Source organism: Stenella coeruleoalba, assembly GCF_951394435.1.
Source record: "Stenella coeruleoalba genome assembly, chromosome: 7".
Classification (NCBI taxonomy): Eukaryota; Metazoa; Chordata; class Mammalia; order Artiodactyla; family Delphinidae; genus Stenella; species Stenella coeruleoalba.
Genome location: NC_137153.1, coordinates 43,297,853 through 43,312,187, shown reverse-complemented (window position 1 = coordinate 43,312,187; position 14,335 = coordinate 43,297,853). Strand labels below are relative to the sequence as shown.

The window sequence follows — 14,335 nt, the reverse complement described above, 5'->3', positions numbered from 1 at the left end:
ACTTCAGGGACTTTATAAACTCCCTATTAATGTATATAAAATGTGTATATATACATTATCCTGGGGAGTAGGCTTGATGGCTTTCATCAATTTTTTTTTTTTTCAGCCGCGCTGCACAGCTTGCAAGATCTTAGTTCCCCAACCAGGGATTGAACCCAGGCCACCACAGTGAAAGCACCAAGTCCTAACCACTGGACCACCAGGTACTTCCCTATCATGTATTTTTTTTTTAATCTAGTCTATGGAAGAGCTCTGTGGAAGTCTCCAAGTTGGCATTACTGGGACAGAGAGAGGCAGTTAGGCCAATTCTGTCACAGATGAGCCCTGAATCTCTGATATCTAGGCATATCCAATGTATGGGATGAAACTCCAGGAAATGTCACTGAACCTGTAGAGACCCTTAATGACCATCCCAAGTATGGCCTGGTCCCTGAAGGGACTATTCATCCCTGGATATCAAAGAGACAAATCCAGGAGAGGAAAAAACATATATGCTCTGAGTCTATGGCTAGCTACATTCATCAGGGTCCCAAGCCAAGCCTCTGAAACTGACCCCTGGGCAGGAAGAGGGGAATGGGAGCCACTGAAGAGGAGCAGTCATCAGCTCAACTTGGCTAAGAACCTGGGGCCAGAGGGGCTCCCTCCAACCCCTGCAGAAAGGAAGGGCTGGTGGCTACAGCCAGTCACTCTCCCTCATCTACTGCCCAAGGTCTTCCTGGATCCTGAAATAACATTGACCCTGCAAAGGGAAGGAAGACCCATAACTGGCCCAGAAAGCCAACCAGAAAATACAGTATGTGCCCTGGCAAGACACAGCCTAATCTGGAAGCTTCAGAAATGCAAGGTGTTTTGAAGCCAAAGGCTGATTTATACTCTGGTTCTCAAAATTTAGTATGAATAAAGATCATCCTGAATTTTTGTTATATAGTGCTGATTCCTAGATCCAGGGGATTGTGATTCAATAGTTCTGGTGTAGAACCCAGGTATTTATATTTTTTAAAAGGAAACTAGTAATTCTGGTCTCAGGAGTCCATGGAGTATACCTTTAGAAAGAGAGTTTCTCTGGGTTCTAAGGCATCAGATGTGAAGAAGGGGATAGATCAAGTGAACCCTCTTTCCCAATCCCCACCATTCCCCCCACCAAAATAAAAGCAGAGCTTCCAGTTACCATTTATCGAGCCCTTCTCTGTGCCAGACACTACGATAAATCTTTTACATGGATTATTCTATTTAATGCTTATAACCCTGAAGTTCAGGGAAAATAAGTAACTTGCCTAAGATCCCTCAGCTCTGAGTACCTGGAGCCAGGATTGGAACCCAGATCTGAATCCAGAGTCTGTTCTTAACCAACAAGCCCATGATTCTAGAAAGAGTCATAGTGATGACACCAAAGGAAAAGCTATGAAGCCACATCCCCTCCACAGGGTCGAGGGAGAAGGCCATGGGCCACAGGGTAAGGAGGCAACCACTGCAGGAGAGGAAGCAGACAATTGGGCAGGCTCAAAGGTCCAGAGTTGAGCCAGACAGAAGGAACTATTTATTGGATAAGGAACTATTTATGGATAAGCTGGGCTAGTAAGGACTACATTCCTGGAATGCAGAAGGAACAGAGGACAGAGACGAAAAATGGTGGACAAACGGGCTTTAAAGGAAATGACCAGCCTCAGAGAAATCAACGAAAGCCATGGAAACTTTTGGTCAGCACAGGCCCAAGGCCCCTGCGGGTCTATGACCTCTGCTGGTTAGTACTGCATTTTACTGTTCAGCTGAGAGGGAAAATATTGAGTTCAATGCACCAGAACCAAGACCAACTTTGGAGCCCAGGATCTTTTACAGATTCTTAGATCTTCATCCTTTAAAGGGGCATAACAATAGTAGCTACCCCAGAGTTACATAGAGTAAGAAGTAAATGAGATCATTTGGATAGAGTACTTAACATAATGCCAGAAATGAAGGAGCTGGACAAGCGTTAGCTGCTATAATCACTAATTACTACTAATTATGACTATACCCATGCTCACCAAAAAACCACTGTGGCATCTTGTTTATTTGTGAAAGACACAGGTCAAATGTGGTCTCTGTGGATTGAGGTTTTTCTCTCTTCAGAAAGAAGTTATTGTTAAGATGTTCTTTTCTTTTTTTACAAACAAGAGCAAAAAATGTCACACCGCCAAATAGATCAACAACTGATCAAAAATAATGTTTTAGACTTCCCTTCACCTTTAGTTTTGATGTTATCCAAAAAGTAACTTAATCCAACTGTTCCATCCAAATTTGTGCTGAGGGAAAGGTGAAGCAATGGGGTTCTGTACAACTTTTCATTCAACAACTATCTTTTTGTGCATCAGAGCTGACTTTGTGACTATTAGCTAACTCCTGATAGTTTTCAATTACCTAAGAGAGACCCCAAACAAATGAACTTTATTTTCAGACAACAGATCTAAGAAAGACACCAAGAAGACTTGACAGTTGAACTGTGATGAACATACGGCTGAGTATTTCCATACCATCCAGGAATTCCTGATATTAGAAGAAAACTCCATCCTTCTACCCCCTCACCTAGCCTGTTTGCTCAGAGTGAAGGAGAACTGATGAGACAGACTTCCTGGGAAAAGGAGCATTTGGGTGGTTTGGGATAGAAAGCAATGAAGGGGACAGAAGAAACTAAGTCTCCCTAAGAAGGAGGGAAAGACAGAGAATATTACAGACCAGATTAAGATCAGAGAACAAGACCAATCAGTGCCTTCGGGATAAATAAGAGACCATTCTGGCTGCTCTGATGAAAGGGTACCACCTGCCTCTGAGGAGGAAGGATAAATGTAAGAAACAGAAATATATAAGCAGCCCTCTGCTTCTATATCCTGTGTTTGATCAGTTTGAACATGGCTTTGCTCCCATTAGTCAGACCTGATGTGGCTCCTGGAGATGGTGGGCCAGGTCTATCTCAGCCACCCTCACCAAAGAACACATCCATGACAAACTCTAATTCCTAATTCCTGAACTATTCAAGTCAACCCATATTGTGGCCACTCAGGAATAGAACAAGCTTTGAAAAAAAAAAAATTGCATGTTTTAATTCAAGAAATAAAAGTTCACACACAATCCAAAACAGGTGTCAGGAATTTGGTCTAAACAATCAGCCACACCTGCTGCAGAAGTTCAGGCTCCACAGAATCACTTTGGCCAGTGCTTCCTGAGATGCGCTTTCAGCTGAGGAATGGAAGGCAGCAGCTGCTGGCACTCATGACAACGGAGGGGCAGCTTCAAGAGCTCACACATCCCATCTTGGACAGTCACTCTGCCAGCCTCTTGTACCATCTCAATCACAGCTGCAAGCAAGGGAATAGAGTTTAGAGGCCAGATACAAAAAAAAAGAGGAAGGAAGGAAGGGAGGGAGGGAGGGAGGGAGGAAGGAAGGAAGAAAGGAAGGAAGGAAGGAAGGAAAAAAGAAAGAAAGAGGAGGGAGGAGGGGAGAGGGAGGGAGGGAGGGAGGGAGAGAGGAACGAAGGAAGGAAGGAAAAAAGAAAGAGGAGGGAGGAGGGGAGAGGGAGGGAGGGAGGGAGGGAGGGAGAGAGGAAGGAAGGAAGGAAGGAAAAAAGAAAGAGGAGGGAGGAGGGGAGAGGGAGGGAGAGAGGGAGTCAGAGAGGAAGGAAGGAAGGAAGGAAGGAAGGAAGGAAGAAAATCTGACTCCCAAATATGCCAGGTATCCTTAAAGCTAGTAAACTTGAGGTTACATTCACTATTGGGAAAATGGGCTCAGTCAGGTTCTAAATCTGAGCAACTTATTTCTGAGATGGTTACATTCCTTCAGGATACACTCTAAGCAATCCATGTTACTATGTCAAAGGCTAATTATCACAGGGCTTTACCCCTAGTTAGCCTTTGGTCAATGGGAGCTGTCATCATTAACATCCCAGCATGATGAAGTTCCACAGTATACACACTGGGAAATGCTTCCTTCTGTATACACAGCCTTTCCCTGTTAAGTAACCACTCTTGACGGAAGGCAGCCCCCTAGCTGCTGGCAGAAGGAAGAAATAACTGTTTAGAGCTTTCAGATCCATGAACTCCAATAATTCTCAGGACAACCTCTGAAGTCCCCCATTGTTAAAATAAACAATCATTTTTAGACCCTGACATAACAGCATTCTAAGTCCCCCAAGAAGGCTGCTCACAGCAAAGTGGCAATCCTACTACAATCCAAATAACCCAGTTTCTTTCAGTGGGGCTCTCTGTACAGGCAACACAAAGTTGTACATGGGTTTTTGAAGCCAGGTTATTTTGGGAAACAAATGAATCAAGTATAAGAACAACTGAGAAGGGCCCTGGTGGGGCAGTGGTTAAGAATCCGCCTGCCAATGCAGGGGTTCGATCCCTGATCGGGGAAGATCCCACATGCTGCCAAGCAACTAAGCCCATGCACCACAACTACTGAGCCTGCACTCTAGAGCCTGCAAGCCACAACTACTGAGCCCACGTGCCACAACTACTGAAGCCCATGCGCCCAGAGCCCGTGCTCTGCAACAAGAGAAGCCACCACAATGAGAAGCCTGCACACTGCAACGAAGAGTAGTACCCTCTCACCCCAACTAAAGAAAGCCCGTGCACAGCAACAAAGACCCAACACAGCCAAAAGTAAATTAATTAATTAATTTTTTTAAAAAAAGAACAACTGAGAAAATGAAACAAATGTAAAAACCAAAGAACACTGTTTACCTTGTGATTCGAGGAAGTATTCGGTATTGAAAGAATTCCAGTGTTTTTTGTTTTTAAGGCAAGGAGAATCAAAATCCTGGCTGATCACATGAAGGTGTACATGGCTAGTTGAGAGGAAACAAAGATTGACCATTAAACCTAGCTTAATCAAAATGACAAAAAGTATGGGTATGTAAAATATTGATAGTGTTTCCATTTAACTCCACTCATTCATTCATTCACTTAAGACTATTTAAAGCAACCTAAATGTCCATCGACAGATGAATGGATAAAGAAGATGTGGTACATATACACAATGGAATATTACTCAGCCATTAAAAGGAACGAAATGGGGTCATTTGTAGAGACATGGATGGACCTAGAGACTGTCATACGGAGTGAAGTAAGTCAGAAGGAGAAAACCCAATATATATTAATGCTTATATAAGGAATCTAAAAAAATGGTATAGATGATCTTATTTGCAAAGCAGAAATAGAGACACAGACGTAGAGAACAAATGCATGGACACTGAGAGGGGAAAGGGGATGGGATGAACTGGGAGATTGGGATTGACATGTATACACTGCTATGTATGGAATAGATAACCAATGAGAGCCTGCTGTATAGCGCAGGGAACTCTACTCGATGCTCTGAGGTAACCTAGAGGGGAGGGAAAACCAGAAGGGAGGGGATATGTATATACATATGGCTGATTCACTTCACTGTACAGCAGACACTAGCACAACATTGTGAAGCAACTATATCCTAATTAAAAAAAAAAAAGACTATTTACGGCTCATTAAGTACCTACTCAGGCCAAGCACTGTACTAGCACTGGGAATTTAGCAGTGAACAAAATGGGAAAGGCCTATGCCCTTACAGAAATTATATTCTAATGAGGGGAGAGAAATAATAAATAAGTAAACAGATAAACAAGGAAAATTCAAAATGTTAACATTGCTAAGAAAAAAATAAAACAGGGGAATGGGATAGAGAGTGCCTGAGGGTAGAGGCTGCCTCTTTAAGTAGCTAGGGTGTCCAGGGAAGGCCTCTCCCAGGCAGTGATTTGAGCTGAGAAAGCAGTCATGAAAGCAAAGATCTGAAAGAGTGTTTCAGGGAGTGGGGAGACCAAGTGTGAAGGCCCTGAAAAAGGGCTTGGTGCAACCAAGGAGCAGAAAGGAAATATGGCTGGAATGGCTGGAAACAAGGAGCAGGGACTAGGTAGAAGCCAGATCATAAAGGGTCTTATAGGTTGGCAGAGGGTTTGCATTTTATTCTGATTACACTGGGAACCAATGAAGGATTTTAAGCAGGGGAGTCCTGTTATCTGATTGACACTTGATAAGATCACTCTGGCTACTGTGTGGAGAAAGGTCTGTAGAAAGGGTAAGGATGGATACAGAGAGACCAGTTAGGAGGCTGCTGCAGCAGTCCAGGCCAGAAATAATCATGTTTTAGACAGGAGCTATAGCAGTCGAGATGACAAGAAGCAATCCAATTTTGAATATATTCTGGAATAGAACCAATGGGACCAACTAATGGATTGGATGTAGGTTTGGGGAGGTGCCACTTGCTAAGATGAAGAAGCTTCAGGAAAAGCAGGTTTAAGGAAGAAAACCAAGAGTTTGCTTTTGGACTTGTTAAACCAAGTAGGATGACTTTTTGTATAGCTTTGACTCTTAGAATCAGTAATATTTCACATTCTCCCAACAAATCATCAAAACCAACCAGTGCCGTGTGGGAATTTAAAATGGAATATAAGCAGTAACAAATAAACCTAACTGTATTACAAATAAAAAGGGAACCACACTGAAGGGGGTCAGGAAGAAAATAACTACCTAGTTAAGCTTGGAAAACAGTATTTTGACTGAATTCTGTAAAGATAAAAAGAACGTTATATACAAAGTCTGTACTCTAGTGAGTAAAATGTCTTTCTCACCTGGGTGCGGATTAGCAATTCTGCAACTATTTTATGTGTATACTAGGACTGAACAAATAAGTGAACTAATTGTAGCTAAAGAGAGCCAAATTTCTCACTGTTGGAGAAAGAAGTCACAAAAAAGGAAACAGGAAGACAAGGATGAACCTGTGGAGTTGGACTGGAATCAGAAGTATCAGCATGAGCTCATGGCTTTCCATACACATGTACAGGTAGGTAAACAGAGAAATAAACAGAGAGGTGCATGTATCTGTGTGGGTAAGGATTCATGCATGTATTTCCTGGCTTCATCTGCTAAGAGAACCTAGAAGCAAAGACACTCTGGAACCAACCACTTCTCTCTACAGAAACCTCGTGCCCTAGTCTTGGCTTATAAATGTCATTATCCATTAAAAAGAACTAGGGCTCTTTGGAAAAGTGGTTCATTCCAGGGCTAGAACAGGAAAAATATAAGATAAGCCTGGAACATCTTGTTCCAAAAAATAAGGAGTCAGAAAATAAGGAAGAGCTCAAAAAATGTTTGGGGCATGTCAAAGTGATACAGGAGCCAATCTAAAGGAATTTCCAATGACCAAAGCTGGAACAATTTGAGCAATAAACAGAGATAGATTAAATTAAATCCTATAGACTAAAATAAATATCCATGAGTCCATACGTGTATTGAATAAATACATAATGGGGGAGAAGGGACAGTTCTTCCACACAGAGTAATTCCAATTAATAAATTAGAAGGAATGAGGGAAACATAAAATTACCATTAGGTAAACACCATAATAATAACTGTTGCAGGCAAGATCCACCAATAGATGCTAAAATCACTGGGCAAAAGTTTGAGGAGAAAATATATAGTAGCATAGTCTTAAACATCTCCCCCCAAGATATTCATCAATTACAAGGGAAAAACAGTAACTTTGAGTAGAGAAACCTGGCAGACACCACCTCAACAAAGTGACCAAGGTGAATATCACGAGCAACAAACCATCTTGACATCATGCACTCCTTGATATGATGCACTGAGAAGGACACACATCATTTCTGTGGTATATTGATAACCTTAATCTAGTCATGAAAAAACATCAGACAAACTCAAATTGAGAGACATCCCGTAAAACAACTAGCCAGTACTCATAAAAAGTGTCAAGGTCATGAAACCCAGAAAAGGAGGAGGAGCTGTCACAGATCAGGGAGACTAAGGAGAGACAACAAATAAATGCAATGTGGGATCCTGGAGCAGAAAAAAAATGGAAAGAAAAATGGCTGAAATTTGAATAAGGTCTAGAGTTTAATTAGTGGTGATATTATAGAAGATCTTTGTTCTACTTCATACTTCCAGTTTTATATTTTCTAAATTGAAAATATATTACTTTTACAATAGAAAAAATATTTAATTTATTACCTTTTCCTTCCTATCTTTAATTTATTCAAAATGATATCATAAAGAGTGATCATAGGGCTTCCCTGGTGGCGCAGTGGTTGAGAGTCCGCCTGCCGATGCAGGGGACATGGGTTTGTGCCCCAGTCCAGGAGGATCCCACGCGCCGCAGAGCAGCTGGGCCCGTGAGCCATGGCCGCTGGGCCTGCGCGTCCGGAGCCTGTGCTCCGCAATGGGAGAGGCCACAGCGGTAAGAGGCCCGCGTACTGCAAAAAAAAGAGTGATCATAAAAGGATATGTAACTGGAAACTTTACTTACTGGTCATTTTGCTTCCCACCCACACCAGTCACAGCTCTTGCCTTTAGCATTCTCCTTAGCACAATAGCAGATGCAGAAAACAGACGTGTGGACACAGGGTGGGAAGCAGGGGCTGGGATGAATTGGGAGATTAGGATTGACATATATACACTACCATGTGTAAAATAAATAACTAGTGGGAACCTGCTGTATAGCACAGGGAGCTTAGCTCGGTGCTCTGTGGTGACCTCAATGGGTGGGATGGGGGCGGGGGAAGGGAGGTCCAAGAGGGAGAGGATATATGTATACATATAATCGATTCACTTCGTTGTACAGCGGAAACTGACACAGCATTGTAAAGCAACTATACCCCAATTAAAATTTTTTTTCTTTTTTTTTTTTTGTTGTGGTACGTGGGCCTCTCACTGTTGTGGCCTCTCCCGTTGCAGAGCACAGGCTCTGGACGCGCAGGCTCAGCGGCCATGGATCACGGGCCCAGCCGCTCCGCAGCATGTGGGATCCTCCCGGACCGGGGCACAAACCCGTGTCCCCTGCATCGGCAGACGGACTCTCAACCACTGCACCACCAGGGAAGCACCCCAATTAAAAATTTTTTTAAAAAAAGGGTATGGACACCATGATTACTACGTGAAAAGGGCTTTGTGATCAAGGGCTGTTAGTCATGAGCTCTGCAGTATTAGGGAAATAGGATTATGGGTGACTTTTTGCCCTAAATTTTTGAATAAGGTTTTAACAATTAAAAAATATTTTTTTAATGAGATACAACATAACTTCCACCCTGTGACCTAGCAATTCCACTTCTGGGTATTTATACAAGAGCAAAAAAATGAAGTATATCCATGATATACACAACAACATGCATGAATCTCAAAATCCATTATGCTGACCAAAAAAAGATAGAAAAAGAGGATACATTGTATGATTCCACTTATATGAAGTTCTAGAACAGACAAAACTAATCTATGCTGAAAGAAAGGAGAACAACACGTGGGGATTGAGGGGAGGACTGCAAGAAAGGAGCACAAGGGAACTTCCTGGGAGATGATAGAAACGTTCTGTATCTTGATCACAGTGACAGTTACATGGCATATACATCAAGACTGATCAAACTATAGATCTTATTGTGCATTTTATTGTATGTAAGTTATGCCTCAATTTAAAATAAAGAGTATTGATGGGGAAAAAATGTGGCACAAAAATTTCACTTGTTAAGGTAACCAGTAATCTAAGTCATAATTACCCACCTAATAAACTGTGAAGACTGTTAGGTGGTTAGATAAAATAACCAAAAGAAATTCTGACACACGCTACAATATGGATGAACCTTGAAGACATTATCCTAAGTGAAATAATCCAGCCACAAAACAACAGATACTGTATAATTCCACTTATACGAGGTACCTAGGGAAGTCAAATTCATAGAAACAGAAACTAGAATCGTGGTTGCCAAGGGCTAGGGGGAGGAAGGAATGAGAGGTAATTCAGGAAGATGAAAAAAGTTCTAGAAATAGATGGTGGTGATGGTCGCACAACAATGTGAATGTACTTAATGCCACTGAACTGTACACTTAAAAATAGTTAAAATAGGAAATTTTATGTTACGTGTATTTTACCACCAAAAAAAAAAAAAAAAAACAGCCTAAGATAAAGACTCAGAAACCCAATCACTCTGCCTATCTTGTTGCTTAGCTCAAAAGAACTGGAGATCTGCCTTGCTTTCATTCCTTGAAAAGAATCAATCATTAATTTCTGAATCCCTCTGGGTATGAGCCAAAGGAAAACAGGCTCTACACTTTTTTCTCATTTTATTTTAAATCTTAGATCTACTAGGCTGTCATGAAAGAATTCAGTGATGCTTGCCTCCTTCAAAGCAATGGCCCCTAATCATTTAGGGGTTATAGATGCTTCTGAAAAATCTGATAAAAGCCACTGACCACAGTTCTTCACCCGAAGGCAATGAAGCTGCTTCATCTAGTTCATAAGTTAGGCTATCAGAGTTTACACTTTGAGAAGAACAAAGAACTGTAAGTTATCGAATTATAAGCAGAAGTAGGAACTCAAGGCTTATGAGCAAGTCAGGCAGGAGGGTTGAAGTTTCAGCCCACCTGCCTTGGAAACACCCCACCCTACTCCCCTGGACCTCAGAGCTATGAGCACAGTCAGCAGACCCAGGCTGAATCCATCTGTCCACCTAGATAGAACCAGGACACACCAGCACTCCCCACAAGGCTTACCTCATGCTGGGAATGGCATGGTAGCCCAATCGGAAGCGGAGTTTGCTAGACCCAGCAAAGTCTGCAATCACTTTTTCCCCCACAGTGTGCATGTGTCTGAGGAGCTCAAGGTGTTCTCCGGTCACAGCCTTCAGACTGGAAATGGAGGCCCATGGTAAGACCAGCCAGTGGTGACGAGCCTTGGGGTATTTATCCTTAATCACCACCACCTGCTCATCTTTGTAAACCTAGCAGAGGGGCACAAGAGAAGGAAACGGACATCTACAGTGCATCTTGTGTGTGCCAGATACAGTCACATTCATTAACTCACTTAATTCCCACCACAATCTTGTGCAGAAGGTCTTAGTATCCCGATTTTGACCAATGAAAGCACAGAGACTCAGATAAGTTGAGTGTCTTGTGCCAGGTCACATAGTTATCAGTACTAAGTGGGAAGTCTAGAATTCCAACACAGATCTAGTTGACTCCAGTCTGCGTTTTCAGTCACCACACTACACAGAACACACAGAAGAGGCACATAGTTCCTGAGGATCTGATGTAAAACCCCTGCAGGCATGAACTCAAATGCACTATTCTCACTCTAACACAGGAGACCACATGATACATGCAAGTGTGTTCCAAGAAGCCCTATCAGATTGCCCCTTGTCACCCCAGGATGTAATTTAAGAACTCAGACTCCTCCCAGGATGATGCCTGACTATTAATCCCAGGGCAGCCCAGTAACTACAGTCACTATACATTATCTGACACTCTGTTGAAAGAGACCACACTAAGGTTAACACAACTTCCCTTATAATAATAGTACCCAGAAGAAGAAGGAAGAAGGAGGAACAAGGCAGAAGGGATATTCATTTGAAAAACTTGGCTTCTCTCCAAAGAACTCCAGTTGCTAACTTACTGACAATGAGAAAAGCCACTTGATCTCACAAAATAGCCCAGTAAAATGAATCTCACTCAGAAGGACTAATTTCCTTGGATTTCATTTGTAGTTATGAACTCTGTGAAGTGATCATTTAAAACGTGAAATGTATTTCAATGCCAAAATTTTATTCTGACCTGCATTTTGGGGTCCTCCATTGAAATCTTCAAGCCTTGACTCCAGTGGCCCAATGATTCCTAGAGCAAAAAGGGGCAATGTAAATCACAAATGCGATAGTTAAATTTGTCAGTAGTTAATACTGGACATCAGCAAAGTCCAACCAAACTTGGAAATAAGGTCAGTCTTTAAGAATTAAACTATATCTCTTTACCTCAACCTTTTCCTTTATGAATCATAAGCCATCCCCATTTTCTTACCATATTCAGAGCTGCATGTCTAGACAGAGGCTGGAAACACCAGAATGTGAACTGCATGTTCTTTGCCCTCTCCCACTCCATGTACAGCCTAAGTTTCCACTTTGACATCAGGATGTGAATCACATGATCTATGAAGAATGTTCCAATCTTAACCTTCTATAGATATACACTGACCCATTTTAGCAGCTCAGTGTTAAGCACACTGCCATTATCACCCTACCTTCAAGGGGCTTACCTCAGAAATTCAAGAGAAAAGTACATAAAGGGATATTCACCCAACTGACTGGTGACACAAACAAGTGACTCTTTCATCATGGTTAATAACCCCTTAGGCATGTCTGGGCTTTACTGCTACAAAACAATTAAGTAGTCATTACACCTCGTTTAATCTCCACATCATCTATCAAGCACACTACCCTCACCTTTTTGGTGGATGCATCTTTCTCCTTCTTTGGGGGCACAGAGCACTGGCTAGAGTTGTTCCCAGGTTCTAGTCTTGTACTGGCCTCAGCTTCCTGGGCAGCATCCCTTTCTACAGAATCACTGTTGCCTGACCTCTTTCTCTTCCTGTGTGTTTCCAGGCCAGGGTTCTTTGTCTCTTCCTCAAACTCTATGATATATGGATAAAGTTCATTCACCAGGTGGAGGACCTGGCCAGGCTGCAGCTTCACCTCTTGGTCTTTCCCAATTATGAGTGAGTCAATGCTGGTGGGATTGACCCCTACCTATGGAATAATCAGAAAATAATTATAATAATAGCAATATAGCTACTCCTATGTTCACCACTTACTATGTGCCAGGCACTGTGCTTAATATTCACTTCCGTTACTCTGCCACTTCCACACGTGACAGAGAACCCATTATTGGCTGACACAGACATTCTAAAGTCAACAGTGTAAGAAAATCATCAAGTATAACATGGAAATCCAAGTTACAAATAGACATACCTGCTTTACCTTGACATATCCTTTGTTACACTCCGCTTTCAACTGTACTGAAAGAGATTGAAAAAAGTTAAACCCAAATGCCATGAAGAACCAGGCACTTGCTCCTGTTCTCCCTACAAGACAATGAAGCCTCACTCCAGGAGGCAATGTGACAAGGGTTTCCTCAAAGGCCTAAGAGCAAAATCATCCATTATTCAGGTGGCTAGGGCTCCAGGTCCTTCCATAAAATGCCCAACAGTGTACATACTCCCTTAGCTACTGCTAATATCTTTATAAGGCAGCTTCACTGAATCCCTACAAGTCTCCCTATTCCAGAGCCCTTGGCCCACTCAGGATCACAGACTCTGCAGTCAGGAAAGGGGACCCATTTCTCTCACAAGCTCTTATATCTCAGGATTAAATCAAGACTTCCACTATTGTATGAAACCATCAGATGCCTTCAACAGAGAAAAAGTTAAAAGATACGTTCCTGGAAAACTGAAGTTCAGCTGGCCTTGGGTAGGAGGAGTAGAAAGAATATTCTAGAAAAAGGATTGCAGGGACAGAACAGTCTGAGCATGTGTGGGAAGAAGTAACACTAAATACTTGTGTTCAGATACGTGAACAAAAAGCCTCTGGACAGGCTGACATACACATCCCTACAGCTGCTGCTGTGACAAGGCAGACAGAGAGCAAGAAGCAGAGTCTGCTTCTGTATGTTTGGCTTAGCCAGCTCAAGCATGGCATTTTTCTTTTTCCCATTTAGATTAACTCATGTGGGAAAAACCATAATCAGTGCTGCAGACTCCAAGCCTTAGGAACCATGGCAAACACACTGCAGGGGGAGGCCTGGTAGCAGTGAGCATGTCTGGAGTTTACAGGTAAAAAATGAGGTACATGGTAAAGATTTTTCCTAAGGACTTTCATTTCATTAAATCCCATGAAAGACATTTCAAGAGCTAGATGTCATAGTCTTTTAAAGATACCACCCTCTGTGTGTGGCAAAATGTAAAGGACGAAACCATCCCATCACTTCTCAGGCATGGTTCCAAACTGGAAATCCCAGAATTCAATTGTCTCACTGCCCAAAGAGGAATCTCCCTGGGCAAAGCAGAGTGCAGAACTCAGTTCCACCAACCCATAGTACAGGATAGAACCTGCCTGCTCCCAACACTGGATATTAACCACTTTCAGAGGGTAGAGTCAGGAGTGCATGGGGCCCTAGCACTGGCTAAAAGAGCTCAGTTCCTGAGTTTTGTTTATGGCACACAAAAGGTTTTCCATCAGTACCATCCAGGAAATGTACATCTTTGATTATATCACCATCTGAGGGAACCAAACATGGTAATCTCCACAATCCTATGACCAGTTACCTTGCTGTCGAGAACATTTCTTGTCAGTGATCTTGGTCTCGGGGCTGCGCCCAACCATGACTGCTTCCAAATGTGGAAGTTTGATTCGCTGGTGCCGATTGTCCTGTCTCACCAACCAGCACACCCGCATCATTAGTCTGAGAGACAAAACACAAGAGAATCGCTGGAAAAACTAGCACA

The 14,335-nt window shown here is 42.5% G+C and overlaps 1 protein-coding gene across 17 annotated transcripts in view; it reads right to left on the bottom strand.

Annotated features, from left to right (window-relative positions):
• Positions 1-14,335, bottom strand: part of APTX (aprataxin) — a 141,634-nt gene that overhangs the window by 97,665 nt on the left and 29,634 nt on the right. For 11 of the 17 annotated variants that reach the window (XM_079927927.1, XM_079927914.1, XM_079927924.1 and 8 more), the window contains 7 exons: positions 14,156-14,292; positions 12,804-12,850; positions 12,279-12,581; positions 11,617-11,676; positions 10,561-10,787; positions 4,717-4,820; positions 3,147-3,329 (listed from right to left, as the gene is read on the bottom strand). In XM_079927927.1, coding sequence (XP_079784053.1) covers positions 3,175-3,329; positions 4,717-4,820; positions 10,561-10,787; positions 11,617-11,676; positions 12,279-12,581; positions 12,804-12,850; positions 14,156-14,292 — 1,033 coding nt within the window. In that variant the 3' untranslated portion in view covers positions 3,147-3,174. Of the gene's footprint in view, positions 1-3,047; positions 3,330-4,716; positions 4,821-10,560; positions 10,788-11,616; positions 11,677-12,278; positions 12,582-12,803; positions 12,851-14,155; positions 14,293-14,335 lie in introns of those variants that run through there. The other 6 variants (XM_079927915.1, XM_079927919.1, XM_079927920.1 and 3 more) reach the window with 3 other exon arrangements.